The sequence below is a fragment of the Herpailurus yagouaroundi genome, unplaced genomic scaffold, assembly GCF_014898765.1.
Source record: "Herpailurus yagouaroundi ecotype Mexico unplaced genomic scaffold, PumYag 200, whole genome shotgun sequence".
NCBI lineage: Eukaryota > Metazoa > Chordata > Mammalia > Carnivora > Felidae > Herpailurus > Herpailurus yagouaroundi.
The window spans coordinates 3,431,179-3,455,694 of NW_024412431.1; the positions used below are offsets into that span (position 1 = coordinate 3,431,179).

At 58.3% G+C, this 24,516-nt stretch overlaps 2 protein-coding genes across 2 annotated transcripts in view; one reads left to right on the top strand and one right to left on the bottom strand.

Annotated features, from left to right (window-relative positions):
• The window catches only part of DOCK6 (dedicator of cytokinesis 6), a gene marked incomplete at its 5' end in the record, with an annotated part of 43,932 nt that overhangs the window by 9,619 nt on the left and 9,797 nt on the right, over window positions 1-24,516 (bottom strand). The window contains 29 exons of the mRNA XM_040449645.1: window positions 82-166; window positions 499-625; window positions 985-1,167; window positions 1,319-1,479; window positions 3,329-3,498; window positions 3,589-3,728; window positions 4,082-4,252; window positions 4,355-4,468; window positions 7,491-7,631; window positions 8,302-8,397; window positions 8,662-8,754; window positions 10,780-10,884; window positions 11,438-11,601; window positions 12,274-12,435; window positions 12,697-12,928; window positions 13,294-13,380; window positions 14,060-14,161; window positions 14,249-14,387; window positions 14,579-14,649; window positions 14,734-14,851; window positions 17,737-17,899; window positions 18,307-18,400; window positions 18,514-18,641; window positions 18,785-18,938; window positions 19,053-19,133; window positions 20,038-20,187; window positions 20,289-20,355; window positions 21,854-21,939; window positions 23,956-24,168. Coding sequence (XP_040305579.1) covers window positions 82-166; window positions 499-625; window positions 985-1,167; window positions 1,319-1,479; window positions 3,329-3,498; window positions 3,589-3,728; window positions 4,082-4,252; window positions 4,355-4,468; window positions 7,491-7,631; window positions 8,302-8,397; window positions 8,662-8,754; window positions 10,780-10,884; window positions 11,438-11,601; window positions 12,274-12,435; window positions 12,697-12,928; window positions 13,294-13,380; window positions 14,060-14,161; window positions 14,249-14,387; window positions 14,579-14,649; window positions 14,734-14,851; window positions 17,737-17,899; window positions 18,307-18,400; window positions 18,514-18,641; window positions 18,785-18,938; window positions 19,053-19,133; window positions 20,038-20,187; window positions 20,289-20,355; window positions 21,854-21,939; window positions 23,956-24,168 — 3,797 coding nt within the window. The remainder of the gene's footprint in view (window positions 1-81; window positions 167-498; window positions 626-984; window positions 1,168-1,318; window positions 1,480-3,328; window positions 3,499-3,588; window positions 3,729-4,081; window positions 4,253-4,354; window positions 4,469-7,490; window positions 7,632-8,301; window positions 8,398-8,661; window positions 8,755-10,779; window positions 10,885-11,437; window positions 11,602-12,273; window positions 12,436-12,696; window positions 12,929-13,293; window positions 13,381-14,059; window positions 14,162-14,248; window positions 14,388-14,578; window positions 14,650-14,733; window positions 14,852-17,736; window positions 17,900-18,306; window positions 18,401-18,513; window positions 18,642-18,784; window positions 18,939-19,052; window positions 19,134-20,037; window positions 20,188-20,288; window positions 20,356-21,853; window positions 21,940-23,955; window positions 24,169-24,516) is intronic.
• Window positions 15,857-17,637, top strand: ANGPTL8 (angiopoietin like 8). The gene is made up of 4 exons (XM_040449937.1): window positions 15,857-16,232; window positions 16,428-16,589; window positions 17,130-17,239; window positions 17,351-17,637. The coding sequence occupies exons 1-4, from the start codon at window positions 15,936-15,938 to the stop codon at window positions 17,376-17,378; spliced, it is 597 nt and encodes a 198-aa protein (XP_040305871.1). The 5' UTR covers window positions 15,857-15,935; the 3' UTR covers window positions 17,379-17,637.

Here is a 24,516-nt window from a genome sequence, read left to right on the forward strand (position 1 = left end):
GGTTGGGGGCTGAGGTCCAGGGACACCGGTTTTTCTGGAAGCCGGTCTGACCCCAGCAAACTACTTCCTGCCCACACCCACTTGTCCACACGGTCTGAGGTCTGTCTCCAGTGTGTGATGCTCTTCCGCCAGCGGACGTTCTCCTGGTTCCCAAAGGGACTCCTCTCTGAGACACGCAAGGCGCATGTTCATGGATGTGCGAAAACACAAAGACGTGACCGTGAGGAGACGCGCTCAGGCATTAAGATACACGTGTGGGATAACCCGTGAGGACACTGGGTGACACGTAAGCATGAGAAGGGAACACATAGTTAAACATGAAGGACATGTGAGAACAGACAGGGAACACAGACACCCGTGTGCACAGGATGATGCACACGCTTTTTTCTGGGAAAAATGAGCCAGACATGGAAGTAGGGATGCCCCCCTCCTGGGGTCCCTCAGACAAACGCTGGGAGCAGCTGGTGGGGACGTGCACAGGACACATTTCCCCCTCACCACGACTCCGCCGGACCATCTCCTGTCGTGCTCCAATAGTGCCCAAGATGGCTTCCTCCAGACGAGCCTTCATGTCCAGTGACTTCTTGAACGTGAGACTGTTGATGCGCTCAAAGGCCTTTTTCCCCTGTGAGGACAGAGAACGGGTTCAAGGTTGATTCTGCCCTTTTCTGTGGGACCTGGGCTACTTGGTCCCACTCATTCATCCTTTCTGACCTCCAGGATCCTGTGCTTGGAGACACAGTTCTCCCCTTTACTGAACGGTCTTGGCACCTTCCAGAGTCTATTCACAAAGGCAATTCTCCCTTTTCTCTTTGGCTCAGCACAGAAACAGTCCACCCCTTTACCCTCAAACCTGCAGGAAGCTGTGCATGAAGACAGTCCACCCCTTCGCTCCCGCCCGCAGCACCCCAGGGACCTGTACACACACTCAGCCTGCCTCATACAGCCCGTCCCCCACCCCCCGGTCCACCCCCACCCCCACACCTTGTACTCAAAGGCAGCGAGGCAAAGGTACAGCAAGTCCAAGAGACGACCCAGCTGAGGGAGGGCAAGGTCAGCAGCCCAGCGCTGCAGGAGGGCTGGCTCAGCATTCTTCAGGACCCACAGCACACACACCAGTAAGGTCCGGCTGGACTCAGCAGAGAGGGGGCAGCCTGAGCGAGAAGCCTGGGGCCAAATAGGGGAGAAGGTGTTCAGAAGGGGCGGAGTTGATTTTCATTTCCTCCAAATTAAGATGAGAACTGGCCTGTCGGTATATCATTACATAACTTCTATTACCAGGTTGGAGGGTGTCTCTGGGGACCAGTGCCATACTCACTGCCACTGGGCCCTGGGAGATGCTAGCCCGGGAGCCAGGGGCTAGGGGGCCACCAGCGATGGCCATGGCCACTGAGGGGTTGATGGTGCCTCCGATGTCCCCTTCCCCTTCTGTGTCTGAGTCGAGCATCGAGGCCAGTCTTGACCGTTGACCTGGGCCCTCTGCGGGGAGGGGCAGGAGGACAGAAGAAAGAACCCTTGGTAAGTACCGTCTCTGTCTCATATTCTCGCTCAAAGTTCACCTCCTCAGGGAAGCCTTCCCTGATACCACTCCCCCGGACCAGGCTGAGGTCCCCCGTCATCTATTCTCAGAGTTCACTTTTTATGCTTGTCGTTAGACACGTTTCTCACGCAACGGTTCGTAGGATCCACAAAGGCCTGAACTCCATCTGCTTTGGCTGCTCCTACATGCTCAACACTTAGAATGCGGCCTGGCCCTCAGGCATAGTAAACATTGACTACGAGGAGGATGATGATGATGGCAACAATGGCAGTAATCATAATAATAATTAACAATAATAAATGCCACCGCTATTACCACAGCATCAACTGGCACTTACATAGAGTCTCCGATGTGCCAGATGCTACTGTAGGCACTTTGAAAATATTAACTCTTAATCTTCAAAACAACCCTGCAACACAAATACTCTTACCACCCCCACTTTATGGATGAGGAAACTGAGGCACAGAGCGATTACGTCACTTGCCTGGGGTCACGCAGCAAGGTAAATTAGGATCTTAAGCTAAACAGTCTGGTTCCAAACTCTATGATCTTCAAAGAGTAGCCCTCATATCCCCTCTCAAAAAAAGTTTCATCAGAGAGACAGGAGCTGCCGACAAATACAGAACTGGTCTCGCCCCAGAGAGTCTTAGAACATTAACTGAGCTTAACTAACACTCCAGCCCAGCTTAATCTAGCTCGGTTCCTGACCAGATTGAGGTGATCGGCCCATTATCCCATCTGCCTAAGAGAGGGAGAGAGGGGCCCTCACTGGGAAAAGAGGACATTGCTTCCGTCACGATGCTTCCTTTACATACAATGTCCAGGGTACGATAACGAATTACAAGACAAAGGAGGAGGCTAGAAAATATGATGGACAAGGAAGAAAAAGACAACCGAAGCAGGCACACACACTACCAAATGTTGAAGTCAGCAAACAAGGACTTTAAACCATAAAGTGGCAGAAAAGACGGACAAACGCGGCTACCAAGCTGGGAAATTACAATCGAGAACTGGAATCTACAAAAAAAGAAAAAAAAAATCAAATGGACATTTTACAGCCGAAAATGATAACATCTGAAAACTCAAAAGACTGGACGCAGCCAGAGAAGAGATAAGCAGAGAGCCTGAATACAGGTGAACAGACAAGTTGCCCAACTGCAAACAGAATGGAAAAGAGAACGGAGCACAGTGGACACATGTGATGCGATCAAGAGGTCGAACGTACGTGTAATTGGAGTCCCAGAAGGAGAGAGGCGAGAAAAGGAGGCAGAAAAAAAAAAAAATTCAAGAGATGAAGACTGAGAATTTCCCCCAAACGACAGAGGGGATCAACCCAGAAATCCTAAGTCTGTGTTTCCAACTATACGCTGTCCCCCAGGTGCCAGTGAATGTGGAAGACGAGTGAATGAATGAACACGGGGCTCCAAGCACTCCCTCGCCCGATGTTCCCCACCTTCCTCTCCTCGTATTCTCTTCCTAGAAGATCACGTTAGAGTAACGACTCCCGTTTACAGTGGGGTGACTGCCCCAGTATGCCGCTCCCCAGAGTTTCACATAACCTTAGGAAGTGGCCGAGGCCACCACTGTCCCCATTTAACAGGCTCAGAGAGGCCGATGGCTTTCCTGGGCCCCACGACAGCACTTGAACCTCCTCCCCTGACCCCACCACCCGTGCTTTTATTCCTAACCCTGCGCCCCCCTCCCCTTCCCCCGTCCTTCCTGACCTGAGCTCGCCGGGTCATCCAGCCCCTGGATCAGGTAACCCCGTCCTGCCCCCGGCCCACTGACCAGCAAAATCATGCAGCCGAGGCAGCGTGTCCCGTGCGAGTGACAGCAGGGGTAGGTACAGCTCGGCCACACGGGCCTTCACGGCAGCCTCGGTGTAGCGGGGGTCAGCGTCATGGCCACAGAGCAGACTGTGGACGGCACTGATGGCCTTCTTGTGCAGCAGGGATGCCCTGTCGGGGAGGGAGGAGCTCAGGATGGGGTGGGCGTGGCCCCTGGACCTTTCCACCAGCCCCGGGGGCCAGAGGGGGGCCTGTGCTCACCCCTCGGCCTCAGGTTCCAGGGCCAGCGCCAGCTCCGTCAGCAGGAGCCCAGCCAGAAAGTGCTGCTGCCGGAACGGCCCGCTCAGCTCGAACATGCTGGTCACCTTGGGGTCTGGGGCCTGGCTGGAGAAGGTGGAGCTCTGCAGAGGGGAGGAGGAGGAGGAAGCGGGGATGGCAGGAGGTCAGGGGTCAAGGGTCAGAGGCGAGCGACTGGAGTTACCCACGTGTGAGGTGCCAGGGCCTGGAGCCAGAGGTCTGAGAAACAGCAAATGGAACCCTGGTTGAGAGCGAGGATTTAGGGGTGAGAAAGGAGAAGCCGGTCCTCCCGAGAAATTGGCAAGAAGGAGGGGCAGAGGTGAAGGATCAGAGGTAAGGGGTCAGGCCCCCCGGGCAGCGGCCCACTGTGAAGCGGACAACTGAGGGACCCACAGAAGACGGGTTCAGGCGAGAGGTCACAGGTCAAGGGGAGGAGCCAGAAGAGAGGCCAGCCCACCTGGGAGGTGGTGGAGGATACGGAGGGCGAGGGCGAGGCCGGAGGCGACAGGGGGCAGCAGGGGAGGTTGAGGGTCACGTAGTGCTCGTGGCTGCACAGGATGCGGGTGAAGTCCATGCGCAGGGTCAGCAGCAATGCTGGGTTGGGGGCCGACTGCAGCCGCGTGGCCACCTGCGGGGTAGGGGGTCGGTGCGTTACGTTGCTCGGCCCGCCACGCCCACCGCCCTGCCCTGTCACCTGTGGGTGCGCTGTTCCCGCCAGGCCCGCCCCTACCTGCTTGTAGTGGGCTCGGACCAGGCTGAAGACGAAGCCTCGGTCCGCCAGGGACAGCAGATCGCTGAGGAAGAAGGCCAGGCTGGCGTTGAGGCGCTCGGCCAGCTCCGCGTCCTGGGGGCACAGGGTCTGTCAGCCCGCGCGCACGTGTCCCATCGGGCCTCAGTCTCCACACTGGGCCTGGCTCTCACCACCAGGGACCACCAGGGCCACCAGGGACCTCCAGGACCCGCCTCACTGCCCCACGGCCTTGGGGCTTCTTGACGTGCCTTCATTTCTGGGCTCCTGGTTGTCCTCCTCTGACTGTCCCTTCCGGGCCCCACGGTTATGTGTCTACACTCCTCGGGACTCTGTTCAGAGCACTGTTTTCAGGGCACCCGGGTGGCTCAGTGGGTTAAGCGCCTGACTCCTGATTTCGGCTCAGGTCGTGGTCTTACAGTTTGTGAGTTCGAGCCCCACGTCAGGCTCTGCACTGACAGCACAGAGCCTCCCTGGGATTCTCTCTACCCCTCTCTCTCTGCCACTCCCTCTCTCTTTCCCTCAAAAGTAAGCAAATTAACTTTAAAAAATAAAATATAAAAGGGGCACCTGGGTGGCTCAGTCAGTTGAACTTCTGACTTCAGCTCAGGTCACGGTCTCACAGTTCGTGGGTTTGAGCCCTGCATCAGGCTCTGTGCTGACAGCTCAGAGCCTGAATCCTGCTTCGGATTCTGTGTCTCCCTCTCTCTCTCTGTCCCTCCCCTGCTCACACCCTGTCTCTCAAAAACGAGTAAACATTAAAAAAAATAATAATAAATAAATTTAAAAAAAAATATATATATATATAGTAAAGTCATCTTAAAAAAAAAAAAGAGGGACGCCTGGGTGGCTCAGACTCTTGATCTCAGCTCAGGTCATGATCCCACGGTTCTCATGGGTTCGAGCCCTGCATCGGGTTCTGCACTCACAGTGTGAAGCCTGCTTTGGATCGTCTGTCCCCCTCTCTCTGCCCCTCCACCCCTCACTCTCAAAAAGAAATAAATGTTAAAAAAAATTTTTTTTCAAAGAACCCTGTTATTTTTCCTTTCATTCGATTTCAATAACACAATATGGATGGCAGAAACTGGCTGCTGACTCCCCTCAAATCCTCTCCCCTCTCAGAGTACTGGAATCTTTCTTCAGAGTTCAGAGCTGGGTAAAGACTACATTTCCCAGCCTCCCGTGTAGCTGGGGAAAACCATGTGACCACATCCTGGCCAAAGGGGTTTGGGAAGCAGTGATACGGTCGCTTAAACAGAAGGGACAGGTCCTCCTGTTCCCACCCCCTTGTCACACATCATGGGGCAGGTACCATGTTGAACCGCAATGGCCAGCTAGGCCCACCCTGTGGAACCCCCTGCAACCCGCCTATGCTCAGAAATCAACTTTGGTCACATTGAAACCACTTGTGATTATGTTTGGGCACATTAACCTCTGCCCTACTTGGTACACTCCCAGCAATCATTTTAAGAAGCATACGGGGAGCATCTTCCATGTGCCAAGTCCTGCGAACCAGACAGACATGGTCCCTGCTGTTTGTCCAACTCACAGTCTTGGGTGGGGGGAGGCAGACAATAAATAGAAGACTTGGAGATACTCCCATGTGCTCTGAAGGAAACTGAACAGGGTCCTGTTTCGAGAGAAGCCCCAAAGACAAGAAAAAGCCAAGAGGAGAAAGGCATCCTGAGCCCAGAACATAGTAAGTGCAAAGGCCCTGGGGCAGGACGTGTCTGGAAAATGTGAGGAACAGCAAGAAGCCTGCTCCTGGCTGATGCTTGCTCTGCCCTCGTGCTCTCATGAGCCATTCTGTGGCTTCACAAGGTAGCCTCGGTGGCCCTCACTTTCCTGCAGCCCCAAAACACAAAACACAAACCTGCCTTAGCTCCGAGTCCATGGTGGGGACAGAGACTGGGTCTTCGTTGTGCGCTGAGCCTGACACAGTCAGTGCTCGAGAAAATGTCAAATAAAGCAATGAAACCACTGGGGCCCATCACTGATGCCTCCCTGGCAGCTGGGACGATGCTGCCTCTCGGGGCTGCTGTTCTCTGCAGCCCTTTCCAAGGGACGTTTCCTCACAATCTGGGTCTGCCCCTGGGAAGACAGCCCCTGGGGAGGCCCCAGTGGAACAAGGTCGAGAACTTTGAGACCAGCCCAGAGGTCGCGGGAGATTGCACAAGGGCTGACTTGGGTTGGGCCAGCATTTCAAAAATCTGGGACGTTCCTTATCAAATCCAGAAGTCCCATTTCTCCTTAACAGTCATGTGTCCTGGCCACAGCTAATGGGTACATGCCCTCTAGGCCATCAGAAGCCTCACTCTCCCCAGGTGGTGAGGGCGTGGGCTTTGGAGAAGGTGGCTTCGGTTCAAATCCCCATTCTGCCCCTTCTCAGTTATGTGGTATCGGCTTGTGACCAGTCATTCTCTGCCTCAGTTTCCCCATCAGCAAAATGGAGGCAACAATAATACTGACTTCACGGGGGTAGTTGGGAGAATTTAATATGATCCATCTAACGTGTTTAAGATACACAGTAAGCACTCAAATGCCCAACATTGCTACTATTATCATTATTATTATTGCCTGCCAAGCTCCTAACACCGGAATTAGTGATCCAGGACCTGGACAATCATCAAGGTCTGAGAACATCGATGTCCATTTATTGAGCACTTACTGTATTCCAGCACTGTAGTAAGGGCTAATGGATCTGTTCTGTCGCCTTCCCACCCTCATCAACTTCCCATTCTTACCTTTGCTCAGTCTACTCCAGCCACACTTACCTCCTAACTGCTCCCCTAACAGCCCAGGCATGGTCCTACCTCAGGGCCTTTGCACTTGCCGTTTCCACTGCCTGGAAGGCCCTTCCCCCAGACAGGGCATAAAGTGCTCCTTCCCCTCCCTCAAGTCTCCCCGAAACATCAGCTCCACGAACACATAGATTTGGGTCTGTTTTGTTCCACTGCTGTGTCTCTAGCATCCAGCGCAGGGCTGTGCCCACAGTTAGTGCTCAAGAAATAGATGCTGAGTGAACAGACTGATCTGGCAAAGGGGGTTCGTGGTTCCCCGCCTGGCCCGCTCTGCGGCCTCTCGCAGACCCCTCCCACTGAGGCCCTTTCCCTCATACCTTGTATACCCGGGTGATGACTTCCAGGCCCACAGAGCCCACAAGGGCCGCGATATCGTCCAGGAAGCGCCCAGGGAAGCGAAGCTTGCGGGGCGTGTCCAGCCGCTGGCCCAGAAGCAGGTGCAGGGCCATGCTTTTCACCTGGGGGCGGGGCGAGAGCCGAGGGGGTCTTGAGGGACTGGACTGGGGGCGGGGCTCACTAGAAGAGGGCAGGGCTCGAGGGGCTGGGAGTGGTACTTTTGCAACAAGGCGGATGGGCTAGAGGTGGCCCTAAGGGGTCCTGGGTGGGGATTGAGCTGGCAGTGGGCGGGGCCTGAGTGCCTCCTAGGCAGGGTTGGGGAGGCTGAGGGAGCCCGGGAGGGGCTGGAGTTGGTCTCCTGGGGCTAAGTATGGGGGTGGGACAGAAGGTAAGACTTGTGGAGTGGGACTTGAGGGAGCCCACCTGGGTGGGGTTTGAGGGCCCCCGTGACACCTCTAGAAGAGCTTGGGGGCAGAGGCTCAAGTCTGATCACAAGGGATTCCCTCTCTCTCCAGGGAGATCTCTTGAGAGCGAGGGGTCTCCTCCCTTGTTAGGGGTCTCTCAGCGGTCTCTACAATCTCACAGGGAAGGTGGGGAGGGGTCTTTTCTCTGCCAAGGGGGCCTCCGGGGGCCTCCCTCTGGGGAGAGATCCCCCTCCGGTGTCTCCTGTCTCACTGCGTGGGGGGTCTCTTGGGACCATTTCCCAGGGGTCTTGGGGGCAATCTCAGAGGGCTCCTTCCCGAGGAGAGGGCCTCCCCTGTTGTCCCTCGGGCGGGAAGGAGGGTGTCTCACCATGAGCTGGAAGAAGAACCAGGCATGTTGCAGGACCGTCTCTCGCACGGCACTGCCGCTGACCACCCACTGCAGGGCCAGCTCCTCGTGAAGCAGCTGGGGGCAGGGGCAAGGGTCACAGGGAGCTGAGGGGCCCGCCCCATTCCCTCCTCGGGGTCAGGCGGGGGGGGAGGGGGCGTGACCGGGATGGGATGCAGCTGCATGGCTTGGGGTTAGTGTAGCCGGAGACCAAGCAGGAGGAGAGGGAGCAGAAGGAGTCAGCATGCCCTTTCCCTGGGCCTTCTAGACCCTGCTGGGCTTCGGGGGAGACAAGGCGCTCTGGGGCCAACGCTGTGTCACCCGCCCCCTCCCTCCCACTACCTTCTGCACAGTGGGTCTCGGCTGGGTGGCCGGTGGGGCCAAGGAGGAGCCCTCGAGGTAGAAAGAAGTTCGGCTAGAGCTGCAGTCGATGGCCTAGGATGGGATGGCCGGGGGGGTTAGTGAGGATGTAGGCGGCATGGACGGGGGACAGGCGAGTCCGTGTGGATGGGCCGAGGCGGCATGGATGCGAGAGCGGAGGTAACAACGATAAAGGTGGGTGACGGAGGGGAAGAGAAGCATAGTGAAGACAGAGAAGGCGGTGCCCGGCAGGGTGGACGGGAGAGGCGAGAATGGGGGCAGGAGCCCGTCGGCGAGGGTGGACGGGACACGGGCACACACCCAGCATGGGCGAAGGCGGCAGAAGGAACGGGGTGCGGGGTGGACACGGAGAAGAGGGAGGGTGCGGTCCGAGAGACTCGGGGAGGCCGGGGTGGATGGAGAAGGGCCCCGCGGTGGAGGAGAGGGTGTAGACAGTGGAGTGGAGTATAGACACGGGGTCAAAGCGAGGACAGAGGAGACAGAAGAGCAAAAGAACAGGACAGAGATGAGAGGAGGTGCTGGTGAGGCGCAGCGGGAGCAGCCGAGAGCCCTGGGTTCCAGGCCCGGCCCCGTTTGAGCCTTGCTTGCAGCCTTGCATGGCCTCGGTGCCCCCATCTGGAATGGGGATGGGGACCCATGCTCCCCCCCTCCTTTGCTGGTCAGGAGGTGAAGCCGCTGGCAAAGAAGGGAAGCCTGGAGATGGGGCCGGCCTCACCCCTGGAACCTGCACGGGCCTCGGCACTCGAGGGACCCCCAGCTCCCACAGTCCCAGCAGGGCCCTGGCCCCTCAGAACACACTAAATGAGCCACCCACTGGCAAAGGCCAGACTCAGCGTCTCCTCCTGCCTGGAGTGCACACCCTCCTACACCTTGTCACCTCCTAGATGGTCTCCAAGGCCCAGCTGACACCCCAGAGAACTGAGGGCATTGGGGGAGGCCCAGTTAAAGATGTTGGGAGGGGGCTGGCAGGGCCCTTGAACCCAGATTTCCAGCAGTCTCAGGAGAAGACTGTCTACAAGGTCCCGTGCTGCCAGCAGCCCCCGCCTGCCTCCAGTGCAGGTTGCCTGGGTGATGGGCATGGAGCTGGAACGAGGTCTGGGGCCAAGTGTGCAGGGAAACCCCCCCCCCCTGCGGCCTGCTCTCCGTGGCCAGGGGGTCTGAGCTGGGTCCCAGCGTTTGCATGTGCCTTTTCCTCCACCCGCAACACCCACCCTTCGCTGACTGGCTCCGTCTCACCCTTCAGGTCCCGGCAAAAATGTCACCTCCCTGGAGAGGGGCCCCCCCCCCCCCCCCAGACCACAGAGAGGAGGAGGCTGGTGGCCTCGCTTCTGTTCGTTTCGTTTCCCCGCGTTCCCACCCTGCGCTCATAGACTGTGTGTGTGTCCGGTCGGTGTCTGTCTCCAAGGCTATCTGGCAGCGTGGGGGCCAGGCTGGGCCGAGACCTAGCCCGAGAAGATCCTGCCTGTGATGCCCTAACTCGTTCCCAGGCTCGAGACCGCGGAGTTGGACACTTTACCCGGAGTCTTTACCGCATCTGAAAATTCGGAGCCCCGGGCCCAGGGTGGGCCCAGAGCTGAGGACCCAGGTCTCTCTGAAGGCAAAGCCCCTCCCCGCCCCACATCCCTGGGAAGGGACAGAGTGGAGGGAGCTGCCGTCTGCCTGAAACAGGATGCGAGAGCCCAGAGGGTCAGTCCTGGCCCTTTGGCATCATGCAGGTTGCCACATCAAGGGGACAGTTGAGTCTCCTGAACAGAGTGGATTAAGGAGGACATGTACAGGCCATGCAGTGCAGGCAGTGAGGTTATAGTGGCTGGTTTTGCATATCCTGTGCATGCTATTTGCATACCGCCCGGTCCCTTCTGTCTCTGCCTGAGGCTGTGGTCTGTAGGGCAGCAAAAGGCTGGTTCAGACGACTGTGATGCCTACGACACTGACACTACAGCCCCTGAGCAAAGGCAGAAGGGGTCTGCCGCCTCCTTCAGGCAGCCCCCCTAGGTTAGTGGGCCACAGCCAGGAAGGTGGGAGGGGCTCATGCTGAGATGAGGGTCACACACGTGCAGGGGCAGGTAGGGAGGGCACCTGTCTGGGGTCGGCCCCGCAGTAAGGGGGTGCCCGTCGCAGCACAGCCTTGCTGCCTCCTGGAGCATAAGCAGAATTCACCCAGGAGTGTGAGCGGTCGATACCCTGGAGATACACGGGTAGGAGGTGGAATCCATGGGCAGAAGGTAGGGAGAGCAGCACGAAACACCAAGCGTGAACACTGCCCTGGATCATACACGCAACCCTGGAAAACGTGTGTGCACGTCCGTGCGTGGGGTCCACGCGCATACGCTCCCTGTGCACAGACGTGCGTGGAGCGCACATATATATGTGCCCCGTGCCCATACATGCGTGGGGTACGTGAGTATATGCACTCGTGTATACACGCGCATGGGGTACACGCATATACGCACCTGCTCCACTAAGCACACGCTGCTTTTTTCAAGCAGGCCAACCTCCAGCCGCCCAGCCTCGGGTCAGCCTCGGAGTATGGAGCCCAGGGCAAAGTCTGAGTCACAGCTCCCAAGCTGTGACAGCCACAGACCAGCCGTGCAGCCGCCCAGACTCAAGCTTTCGTCCATGCTGGTTGTCTGGCGTTATCTGTCCTCTGTTCCTCTGTCAAAACTAAGATCCTCCACCCGCCCACCTGGTGGCAGTGGCCACTGAGGCTAGAGATCCTGGGGTCCCTGCACCCTACCTTGCTGGCCAGGATGCGGGAGACCTCGTCGTCCACAGAGCCAGGGGCCACGGCCAGGTCCGGGTTGCTGCTGCTGATGCTCTTAGAGCGAGCCAGGTAGAGGCTAGCGGGGCGGCCAGGGCCACGGGCCAGCGTGGCAGCCTGTACCGCCACTGGAGGGGCCCCTGAGGATGGAGGGAATATGGTCAGCCCCCTGCCCCTGATGTCCCGCGGACCCCCTGCCCCTTCCCAATCAGCCGTCTTTGGTGAGGTTGCTTTCTTTCTGAGACTCCAGGGATCCTCACCTGCAAACGGGTATGATTATGGGTATGATAATGGCTGCCTCCTCATAGTGATTTGGGGGAGACTGAAACACACTGAGAACAGTGCCTGCACATAGTAAGTGCTCAGAGGCGTTCGTGGTTATTGCTAATTACTTAGCAAACAGAAAAGAACCCAACTTTATCGAACCCATGTTATATGGATCACCGTACCATTTAATATTACCAGCAGCCCCATGATGGGGTTGCCCTTATGATCCTCGTTTTAGAAATGGAAAACAGACCCCGAGAGGTGAAATCACTTGCCAGAGGTCACAGGGTTTGTAGGAGGCGGAGCTGGGAGTTCTAACTTGGGCAGCCTAGCTGAGTCTCTGCCTCAAGCTACTGAAGATGCTTGTTGACCGGCTGAATGAGCCACCAGTCAAGCAACAGAGACCACAACTCCTCTCTTGCAAGCTGCCCAAACCTGCCAAGGCCTGTACAGCCTCTGGGCCTTTGCACATGCCATTCCCTCTGACTGGGACGCTCTCCTCCCTGATATTTCCTGCCCCCCCAGGGCCTCCCACCAACACTTACCACTTGGGAAGTTGGGCTCGGTGCCAGGCAGTCGGAAGGCGTAGTGGACATAGGCAGCCAGCAGCGGGCAGTGACCACGGGCATCCTGGGCAGCCTCTAGGCTCCGGTGGACAAGGCTGACCACATGGGCCATTGCTTCGAAGGCCCCACGACCTAGGTTCACTGCCGGGCAGAGCACAGGTCAAGTTCCAGAGCCCTGGGCCTCCTGCCTCCCCCAAGGAAGCTCTTATCTCCCACCTTTCCAAGGGGTTGTGTGGCCACCAAAGGGTCACAGTGGACCTGCTCTGGGCCCGGGGGATTAGGAGCCACTTTTCAGAAAGGAAAACTTAGGCCAGAAAGGAAGGTGAGCTATAGGAGGTCGCCCGGGACCAGGGGACTGAGGGGCCTTTTTCCAGATGGGGAAACTGAGGTCTGAGGGCTCACCGATCTGGCCGCCAATGATTGGAGGCCGCACGACCAGATGCACGAGCTTGTCCAGCACGTGGTGGGAGAAAGCAACAAGTGGCTGGGGGCTGGCGAGGCGCAGTGCGGCTAGGCTGGCCCGCAGCTCCTGCTCCACGGTCCCCTCACTCAGCACGGTGTCCTTGAGGCGGAACGGGAAGGCCCCTTCCTCCAGGACGTGCACCAGAGTGAAGAACTTGTCCAGGTGAGGGTCCTGGGGGTGGGAGGAGCTGGGGTGAGCAGGGTGGGGCCAGGGCTCCATGTCGGGGAAGACCGTAGGGGGTTGCGGGGGTGCGGGGATGTGGGGTGCTCCGTGGGCCAAAGACCAAGGACGGGGATCAATGAACGGACTATAAACGAGGAAAGAGAGGGGTACCGGCTGGAGGGAGGAGAGAAGGGGAGAGACCAAGGGCCAAAGCCCCAGCTGGGATGGTCACTGGCATGGCTGAGTCAGCAGCTTCCCTGGGAGCCTGGCCTAGTTGACCGAAGTCACGTCCGTGGCCTGAGGCCAGGCCTCCCCGGTCAGCAGGAGCTGTTGCTCAACTCCAGGGCCGGACTCCTGGGTTCCCCCACCCCTACCTGGGGGTGCACAGAGGACACAGCAGTGAGCTCCACGCTGAACACGCCCTTGTGGCCGTCCACCCAGCGCATGCCCGGCAGCGCCACCTGCGGGAGGAACGCACCAGGTGGGGACTGGCCAGCCCTCCCGCACTGATCAGCCATTGCAACATTGTGGGCAGAGCAGAGCCCCCCCCGGGGGAGCAGCTGGGTCCCCTGCCCAGCCCAGGGGGGTGCAGATGGGAGGCAGCGCTATGGGGGTCCACTGAGTAGGCTGCAAGCCTGGGGTACTAACGGAGGAACAAGGAAAGGAGGCCCGGGGTGAATATTATTGAAGGGAATGAATCAGGGAAGGGCGTATGGGCTCTTGGACTTGAAGCTCCCAGGGCATTAATGACAGCTCAAGGGTAAGTGGGAGGGTGACAGCATTCATGGGGGGGATGGGCCCTGGAGGTACTCCTGGGGTGATCGTGGTCAGGGAGGCAGGCAGGATTGCTAAAGGGGGACCGGGGCAGAAAGGCAATGGGAACAGTGAGTGCAAAGGCCGCAGGGTGGGGGGTGGTAACGAGGCAAGGCTAGTGAGGGACACGGAGGGACGCACGGAGCAGGAGACACAAAAGCAGTACTGGGGGGTGACGAGGGGTCCTGGAGGTCGTTACAGAGGACAACAAGGATCCCGGGAGTACTGATGGGAAGGAAGGCAGGGCACGGATGGGGGACCATGAGACGGGAGCCTGGGGTGTCATCAGAGGACAAGGCACTGGGGGGCGGCTGCCAGGGCACGTACGTCTGGAGTGAGCACGGAGTAGCTGGGCGGGAGCTGGTCCACGGACACAGGGAGGCAGAAGGGGCCGGTCCTCAGGCGGCCGTGCTGCAGCAGCGGGATCCACTGGGGAGAGGCCAGGGGTCAGCGACGGGGCCGGCCAGAGGTGAGGCGGGCTGGGGGTGTGGGGGTGAGGGCGGGCGGGGGTCTCACAGTAAAGCCCACGGGGGTCTCCAGTGCGGTGCCCGGTCGGGGCTGGCAGCTGACGTGGTAGAAGGTGAACAGCAGGTGGTGGTTCTCGGTCACGCAGGCCGGAAGGCGCAGCTTGAACTCCTCGTAGAACTCTGGGGACCTGGCAGGGGGGTCTGCTGGGGGCTGGGAGCCCCCTTGCCTTCCCCAACCCCTCCTGTTGAGTGTGACCCCGGTGCCACCCGGCCCCACTGTCGGCTCCCTGCCTCCGGTTCCCCTACGAGGTCTCCTGGAGGTGGCCTGCTCCCCTCCTCTGCCCCTGTCCCCTGTCCCCTGTCCCCTGTCCCTGCATACTTGTTGTGGTAGACCACCGGCGTGAAGGCCTCGCGGGTGAATTCGCTGCAGCTCGACTTGCCAAAGATGACCTGGGGGAGGGCGTGCGTGAGGGGCCTGCCGGGGACAGCCCACCCGGGACGCCCCGCCCTCCTCCCCCAGGCCCTGCCACTGACCGGCAGGGCCTGGCTGGGGTCCTCGCCCGCCATATACTGCACTCGCACGGCGAGGTTGCGCACGGAGCCCTGGCGGCTGCTGAAGTTGAGGCAGTGCGGGTACACGTACAGCAGGTTCCTGCGGGGGCAGGGGGGCATCAGAGGGACAGGAGAGGCCAGGCTACTGGCACAAGCCGGGCCTGGGACACAGGGGGAGAGTGGCCACGCAGCTGGGACACTGAGGGTGGGGCGGTTATGGGCACCAGGCGGGAGATGTGACTGGCAGAGAGCGGGGGACAGATGGACACCCTTAGAGCATAGGTGGGGGGACAGTGCAGCAGAGGGTGGGGACACAGAGGGACTTTGGGGGCGCTCATGAGGCGTGGGGAGGTGCCGAGCAGGGACAGATGGGTGCTCGGGCTCAGGGTTCCAAAAAGTGTCCCAGGCAGCCACCTGGGCTGACACACCCCTCCCTGGGCTCAGGGGCCTGACTGCCCTTCCCCCGGGAGAAGCCACTAGGGTTATGAGGCCTATCTCTCAGGTGGAGACACTGAGGCCAGAATCAGAAGTGGGGGGGGGAGGGGGGATGAACGTTACTCCCATTTTACGGGGCGGGGGGGTGGTGGTGGAATAGAGGCACATGCCCCACAGTCATCCAGGGAGCAAAACGGCAGTTGGCACTGCTCCGGGGCACATGTGGGTCCTGGAGCCAGGCTGTATGGCCTCGGGAGAGTCTTTGCCACACCTGTACCCTGCCCCACACCCCCAGCTTGCAGCCAGGCCAGCGCAGAGCCCAGCATCACAGGCCTGCGGCAAGGGTGTGAGCAAGTCAGCTACCATAACGGCAGCAGAAAACCCATCTGGGGAAACCGTCGGCGCTAAGACGCTCACTATTACCATCTGCTTCTGCTGGCCTGTTACTGTTGTCACCCCTTCCACAGGTGGGGAAGCCGAGGCTCAGAGCTTCAGGTTCCCCCCGCAGGGCCTGGGCCTATCCTCTCCCAGTGCCCCCCAGTCCACACCTGGCCCCAAGCCCCAGCCAGCGTGATCTCAGCGTGGCCCAGCCGGACATTCGCCTGATGCAACGGTCGCGCCACCGCCAGGCCCTTGCACAACACGGGGCACGCAGCTGGCCGGTTAACGATTGACCGGGGGTTATTGGGGTGTCAGGGCATAAAAGGTGGCGGCAGTGGCGTCGTGGCCGCACCCTCAGAGCCTCAGCCATGCCCGTGCTCGCACTGTGCCTGCTGTGTGCCCTGGCCACCAAGCCCTGGCCCTCGTCTGCAGCTCCCGTGGGGAGCCTGGAGCCAGCACAACATGAGGAGCTGACCCTACTCTTCCACGGGACCCTGCAGCTGGGTCAGGCCCTCAACAGCGTATACAGGGCCACAGAGGCACGGCTGACAAAGGCTGGGCACAGCGTGGGCCTCTATGGCCACGCACTGGGGCTTCTGGGGCAGGAGGTCAGCCGGGGCCGGGATGCAGCCCAGGAGCTACGCACAAGCCTGTTGGAGATGCAGGTGGGCACTGCACTTGGGGCACCGTGGGGTAGATAGGAGTTTGCAGCACAAGTGCCTAAGGTAACCGACTGTCTGGGTTTGCCCAAGATCGAGGGGGTCCCAGGAACACAGGACTTCCAGTGTTAAAATTAGGCAAGTCCCAGGCAAACAAAGACAAGTTGATCATCCTACTAACATCCACTATTTATTGATCAGATGGAAGAGGATGCCCTAAAGCTCCAAGCAGAGGCCACGGCCCAGGCTCTAGGGGAGGCGGCGCAGGGACAGCGGGCGCTGCGGGAGAGCATGCTGCGTCTGGAAGGTCAGCTGAGGGGCGCTTGGCTGGGCCATGCCCAACAAGAATTTGAGGCCTTGAAGGTAAGAGGCTCCCAGCCCTGGTGGAGCTAGGACTCTGATTTCCCAGGCAGAACTTGCTTCTGAGCCTTGAGTCCCTGAGCTATCCCCAGGTCCGTCTCCCAGTGCCATGGCCTCCAACCTATATGACCCTGGGCAAAACCCCTGTCCCCTCCCATGCCTCAGTTTCCCCATTTGCAAATAAGCGTGACAACTGACGTCTCAAAGCGGAGACAGGGACTCAATACAGACAAAATGCTCCACATGGGACAGGGGACATGGAAGTGACTCAATAAATGTATACGGTTAAGAGTAACTGGGTCTGTCTCTCGAGCGCCCAGTAGCTACCCCGCCCTGCCTTTTGATAACCCATATCATACTTATAACGATCCCATGAAGCAAGTCCCATTCCATCCCTGTTTAACAGATGGGGAAGTGGAGGCCAAAGAGTAGCAGTGAATGGCCAGGTCACACGGATACAGTCTGAGGGGCAGACGGCCCCGGGCGGTGTCGGGGGATGGAGGTGGGGCAGCCCCGGCTGAGGGTTCCGTCCTGACCCCGCAGGCCCACGCTGACAAGCAGAGCCACATCGTGTGGGCCCTCACAGGCCACGTGCAGCGACAGAGGCAGGAACTGGCAGCACAGCAGCACCGGCTGCGTCAGATCCAGGAGAGGTGAGCCTGGAGGGGGCTGGACGCACAGGACAGCCTGACGGCAGGTGCGCGGGGCAGCTGGGTGGGGACCCCTTTGCCTGGGCTGAGCCTGATCTCCCCCCCCCGCCCCAGACTCCACACGGCGGCACTTCCAGCCTGAGCCTGCCTGCGTGGAACTGAGAACCAGTCACACACCGAGGGACGCTTCCTTCCGTGCCCCATGTGGCCCCTGCACAAGGAGCTGCCTATCCACCGGGGTCGGCCAGGGTGCTTCTGGCCACAGAGCAGAGACAGAAACAGGCGGGGACACAGGCAGAGGACATGGCCCCGTCGTGGAGGGGTGGAGGCAGGACATGTGATCCTTCATGCTTACACACCACCGCCCCCCCCCCCCATTAAAGCGGAGTAGTGCCATCTCACTCTGCGTGTCTCTGTGCGTCTGGGAGAAAAGGTACCTTGCTTTGCAGGATGCACAGACACCCCCATTCACGTGCCCAGCTGGGCCCTGGAGGCTGTACCTGTAGCTGGTATGGGGGGCGTAGACCTCACGGGCTGGGAACTCCAAGATCTCCTTGGTGGGCCGGCCCCTGGGGTCTGGGTAGGGCTTGACATGAAGCAGCTCCGGGGAGAGGCAGAAGTGCGGGTTCTCGGGAGCCGGGGAGATGTCGATCTTGAGTTGGGCTGGGGAGGGAGTAGGGGGTTTGCACCTGCCTGGAAGCCTCCCAGCCCAGCCCCACCCTCTCCGGGCTTCAGGATCAGAGCTCTGACTTTTCCATAACACCCCCTAGTGGCTGTCCTTCAGGTGCTAAGGCCAGCAGGCATCCTCAATTGCTGTACCTTGCCCTTGCGTTTGATCACCTCTGCCCTGAGGACCCAGGTCCCCACCGCCACCATGTCCCCCATTTGACCCACTATCTGTCTTATTATGTTTCTTGTCTATGACTCCCATTAGGGATCCCTGAAGTCAGGGATTTGTGTATCATGGTCACCGCGAGGTCCCCAGGGCCTGGCACAGCAGGTACTCAGTGTGGGTTTGTTGAGTGACTGCATGAAAGTGACACCTCTCATTTAGGAGGTGTGGCACACACCAGTCACGGGCCGCAGGCGCCGCAGTAGAGAGGATGGGCGTCGCATGTCAGCCAGGAACTTGAAGAGGTCCTCATCGCTGAGCCGCTCAGCTTCCTGCACGGGACACGTCCGTGTAAACTGGGTCCCTGGGGCCTGTGCGCCCACAGTGGGGTGACAGGGGTTGTGCCTGGGCACCCCTCCCTCAGCCCCACGGCCATGACACCTGCCTGCTTAAAGAAGTTGGTGACAGTTAGCGTGGCCGGGCGGAAGCTGGAGAAGCTGCAGGTGTCATCCCCACCACTCGTCCGATCCTGGGGCCCCCGACGGCGGCGGTCAGTCCAGGCAGGTCGGCGCTCTAGGGAAAGTGGTGACAGTGAAGGAGGCGGCAGAGATGAAAGAGAGGCGGGGACTCGACGTTGTACCAAGTCCAGCCAGCAGAGGGCGGATAGTCCCCTCCCCGGTAGCCCCGCCCCTGGCCCGTCAGCCCCGCCTCCTCACCTCCCTCGGAGTCCGAGTCGCGGTCCGTCTGGCCGGCGCTGCTCACGATGTTGGCCAGGTGAACGGCGGTCCAGGCGAAGGGCATGCGGTAGCGGCCCAGGCGGGTGCAGAACTGCTCAGCTGCCAGGCGCAGCTTCTCCAGCTTCTCTTTGTTCTGTGGGGAGACCCCCCCAAGCCCCCAAGTGCTCAGTGCCCCAGGCCTACTGAATCCAGGATCCGCCCTGCCCGGTGACCCCTTCGCCACCCTGCTCAGCCTCCACCTGCTTACCTTGGCCGTGTCCACCTCCTTCATCACCATGTATGGCTCGCAACACTCGCTGATGTCCCCCTGCTGCAACACCTTCTCCAGCTGGGGGGCCGGCAGGGCCAGTGAGGCGCTGCTGGGACCCCAGCCTCCCACCCCATTCCCACCTGGACCCCTCACGGGCCCTCAGACACTCCATCCAGCTAGGACTTTTGCTCCAACACCTCCCATGGTTCCCACTGTCCTCGGGATTGAGCAAGAGTTGGCTTGCCCCGCCAGCTGCCACTCCCCATGCTTTGAACCCACTCCAAACCCGCATATCCGTAACTTCCCTACGTTTATACTTTTGTTAGTATAAACAGAGGCCACTCCAAGCATGGCTGGACTCCAGTCCTGACCACCTGGAGGGTATGGGAGCCCGAACAGGTCCCTAACCCATGGTGTACTTCAGTTTCCCCATCTGTAAAATGGGGGGCCACGGCAACCCCCACTTCCTGGGGCTGTTGTAAGGATTAGAGGTAGCAAGCCCTGGGTACCCTGACCGACCATGAGCCGTGCCTGCCTGTAGGTGCTCAAATAATGCCGTTAGGGTAACCTAATAGAACGTTTTGGGGAAGGAAATTTGAGATCACTCCTAGAAACAGAAAATCTCACACAGATGTGCCAACTAGGTCTTTCTTCCCCTGATAAACTGAAAAACTCCCAACTTAAAAAAAGTTTCAGATGTTCATCTGCACGGGCCAGGATGCCGTTTCTCCCCAGGCCGCCCACTCATGGGTCTTGGCCTGGCTGCCACCTCTCCACGGAAGCCCTCTGTGATTTCTCCCCACCTGGGTCGTGTGAGGAGCCTCTTCTAGGCTTGCCCGGCTGCCTGTGCTTTCCCCACAACACACTCATCACCCTTCTTGATGACATGGCCATCTTCTTCCATGAGAACAGGGCCCACACTGCGTTTACCGTTATCCGGCGTTTACCATGATCACCCCCCTGGCCCAGCCCCAGCAGGCACCTTGATGACCAGGAAGATATCAGGTGAGGGGTAGGTCACGGAGAAGATGGCAGAGCGGGCCAGCGTGGAGATGGCAGGGTGGGTGCCATGAGCCCGCAGTAGCCCCTTCACAGAGTCCGAGTTCAGGTCAAAGTAGAAGTTTTCTGAGATCTGGGGACACGAAAAGCTGCTGGGCCACCACCTCCAGGAAGCCCACTGCGGTGCAACAAAGAGGAGGGTCGGGGTAGGAATGGGAAGAAAGGGGCTCCTACCTTCTTTTTCTCCCGTACATCATACAGGGCCAAGATGCCAAAGATGGGCTCAATTTCGATTTCAAACCTACGGTGAACGGGGACTCTCTGGCAGAGGCTGTCCCTAATACTTGTACCATCCACACACCCCAGTCCCTCTTGATACCCGGCCCAGCCTTGGTGCATCGTGGTGGGGGGCATCTAATTTCCACTGGGCCACAAAGAATTGCTGCTTACGGGCTTCCAGGAAAAGCCTGTCCCATTTTGCAAATAGGGAAACTGAGGCATTAAGCCCCCGCCCCCTCCCCAGTAACTCACACAGAGCCCTTCCCCCGAAAATATGGCCCTTGTTCAGATGGGATGGAGGAAGCTTTTGCCACGAGAGTGCCCCTCATCGTGAAATTCTCACCTCCTGGGCCTCGCTGTGCCCCCCCTCTGGGGTGTCCTCAGCCACCGTGGGCTGAGCTCCCACTTCGCTTGCCTGCACCGTCCCTGTAACCACCGTCCCGTCTTATTCTGCCCTGCTGGCCCCCCCTCACCATGCGAGCCCTAAGGAAGCATTTTAAAACTTAAAATGTGAGGGACGCCTAGGTGACTCAGCCGGTTAAGCGTCTGACTTCGGCTCAGGTCATGATCTCACAGATCGTGAGTTCGAGCCCGGCGTTGCGCTCTGCGCTGACAGCTCAGAGCCTGGAGCCTGCTTCCGATTCCGTGTCTCCCTCTCTCTCCGCCCCTTCCCCACCCACACTCTGTCTCTCTCTCTCGAAAAATAAACATTAAAAAAAAAAAACACCTCAAAATTTGAGGCTCCCCAGTGTGCTGAAAACAAAATCCTACAGGGCTCCGTCCCGCCCACCTCTTGGTCTCATTTTTCCCCTCTCCAGACATCTCCCAGCCTTCGGGTGTGCCCTGTCCTCCCACCCAGAGGGCCCTGTATGGTCATCCCACGGTTACAAGGTCCTGGATACGGTAGGTAGTGTTTGTTGAATGACTGGATATTCAAAGAGCCGGTTCCCAACCCTACGGCTTGGGACGGGCCTCAGGCCACACCAGGGCCTCCCTTTCCTGCCCCCATCCAGGCAGGAACTCAGGGTGGGGAGGGGCAGTGCTGGGCTTAGGTCCAAGGCCACATCCTGTTCAGCTCAATTCCCACGCACTTCTGGCTGCTTCCCGGGGGGGCTGATGTGGAGGGGGCCTCGGTCAGCTAGAAGTCAGGTCCAGGGTCACCAGCGCCCCCTCCGGCCTGGGTCCCGGCAGAGCCAGTACCAGATTCTGGCCTCCTAAGTCATGTGATCGCGGGCACAGTGACTGCCACCCTGTGCCTCAGTTTCCCCACCTGCGCCTACCTCACAAGGTTGTGGTGAAGATTGGAGGTCGTACGTGTGCAGGGCTGAGAACACAGCCCGGCACATAGTTGGCGCTTAAGGACCCGGTGGCTTTGAATGACGAGAAAAGGAAGTCATTTCCCACCTCAAAGCGCACAGATGACCTCACGGGTCCCAGGGCCGCACTCGGTAACAGCCTGCCCGCACCATACCCCACACGGGGCCTCGCGGGTCTGGAGGGAGGCGGGTCAGCACACTTACTTCAGCGACAGACACTTGACCAAGATCCTCTGTCCGAAGTGCTCACGGGGCGGCTCGGGGCGGCTGCAGCGTTCCACGGCCTCATCCTGCCAAGAACCGGGGAGGGCAGCTGGGACACATCCGTTATGAAGGGCTTGGAACGCGGGGCCCGAGGCCAGCTCTGCCCCCCGACCTGACTTAAGTTTCTTTCAGTTCCTGTCTCTGTGCTTTGGCACATCCCACTGCCCCAGGCCGGAACCCCCTTCTTCTCCCCTCCTTGTCATCGTCCAGGTGGCTTAGCGGGCACTTCCTCCCTGATCCCTGAGGCCTGAGCAGGGACCTCGTCCAGGTGTTCACAATGTCACATGGCCGGGACCCAGAGGGCCATGTGAGGGCCAATTAATTACCGGCGACTCATCATGACATTACTCCATCTGGGTTGCAATTTCTTGGTAGGAGGGTCTCTCCTCCACAGGGCAGGGACGGAGTCTACCCTGTTCATGGCTGTACCTCCAGGACTTACCATTCATGTCGGTCAAGCAAATACAGAAGTATACAGTAGGCACCTCCTCAAAGTTGGTTGGATAAACACAGACGTATACAGAAAACATTAGATTAACACTGCCTGGACATTCACAGGGGTATATACTAGGCTCCCGACAAATACTGCTGAATAAACGTAGGAGTATACAGCAAGCACTTGATAAATGGCTGAATGAAAACACAGGTGTCTACACTAGGTTCCCAATAAAAGTGAGTTGGTAGGGGCTGGCTCGGTCAGTGCAGATGTGACTCTTAGCCTCAGGGAGGTGAGTCCGAGCCCTGAGTTGGGCACAGAGATTATTAAAAAAAAAAAAAAAAAAAAAGTCGGTCGGATAAATCCAGGTACTGGAGACATATTAATTGCTGAAATGCTGTTTGATTAAATAAAGGACTATAGGGGCACCTGGTGGCTCAGTCCATTGAGCGTCCGACTTCAGCTCAGGTCAGGATCTCACGGTTCGTGGATTCGAGCCCCGAGTTAGGCTCTGTGTTGACAGCTCAGAGCCTGGAGCCTGCTTCCGATTCTGTGTCTGCCCCTCTCTCTGCCCCTCCCTGGCTCGCGCGTGCACACACGCACACTCTCTATCTCTCTCCAAAATGGGTAAACATTAAAAAAAAATTTTTGTAAATAAAGGACTATACAATAGGTATACAAGTAACATCGGTTGAACAGAGAGGTATATAATAAGTGCCCAATAAATGCTGGGTGGATAAATAAAGGAGTATATATACAATAAAAGCCACTGAATAAAAATACACGGTATACACTAGGTGCCCAATAAATGTTAGCTGGATAAATATAGTCATATATAGTAGGTGCTCAATAAATACCAGTTTGATTAAATTGTTTTTTTTTTTTAATTTTAATTATTTTTGAGAGACAGAGCATGAGAAGGGGAGAGAGGCAAAGGAAAGAGAGAGAACCTTTAAAAAAACCCCTTTTTTTTAATGTTTTATTTATTTTTGAGAGACAGAGTGTGAGTGGGGAAGGGGACAGAGGGAGACAGGGGGAGAGAGAGAGAGAGAGAGATAGAGAGAGAGAGAGACGCCGAATCAGAAGCAGGCTCCAGGCTCCGAGCTGTCAGCACAGAGCCCGATGCGGGGCTTAAACTCATGGACCGCAAGATCGTGATCTGAGCCGAGATCGGACACTTAACTAACTGAGCCACCCAGGTGCCCCCGAGAGAGACAGAATCTTCAGTGGCCTCCATGCTCAGCACAGAGCCCAACATGGGGCTCAACCCCACGATCATGACCCGAGCCCAAATCAAGAGTCAGACACTCAACGGACTGAGCCACCCGGGCACCCCAATTAGATTGTTTGACTAAAGAGAAGGCTATACAGCGGCATATATTAAGTATTGGTTGAATGAATATAGGAGTCTATGGTAGGTGTCCAATAAATGCTGGCTGGATAAATATAAGGGCATGTAGGAGGCATCCAATAAAAGGAACCGAATTTAAAAACACGGGGGTATACAGTAGGCAACCAGAGAACGTTGGTGGGATACCAACATACCACATAGGGTCAGTCGCATGGGTACTGGCCTCGGGGCCCGTGTGGGCCTGTGGGCACCCACCTCATCGGGTGCTGGGTAGAGGGCCAGCAGGGCGCGGGGCCGGTGCTGTCGCCGCAAGGCCTCGTTCCGCCGGTCCACATCTTCAGGGGCTGTGCGTTCCAGCAGCGAGGGTAGCAATGAGTCAGCTGCCAAGTTCCTCAGGTCGAAGATGCCAGAGGCCCCACTGCTTCGAGGGGTGTCATCCAGGGAGCCCGAGGAGTGCCGGGGGTCATCCTGCCAGGGGAGAACGCACAAGCACTGAGCGCCAGCTGGATGCACCTCCACCCCACTCAGAGGCATCCTCGTGCCCAATCAACGGACGGGAAAGCTGAGGGTCATGGGGTGGGGTTACCACTACAAGGGTCACTGTGAGGCTTTGCTAAGCCTCTTTCTAGAACCTTCTGCCCCTCCTTTACCATTGTTAGAGGAGGCTACTCCTAAGCTTACTACTCATCTGGCCAATCGGAACACGACATCTGCCGGCCCCAGGGATTGGCAGCAGAGCAAGGCCATGTCTGGGTTGGGCCAATGAGAGCCTTCCGTGATGCTTTGCTCACTGTTGTCAGGGGAGGGAGAGGTCTT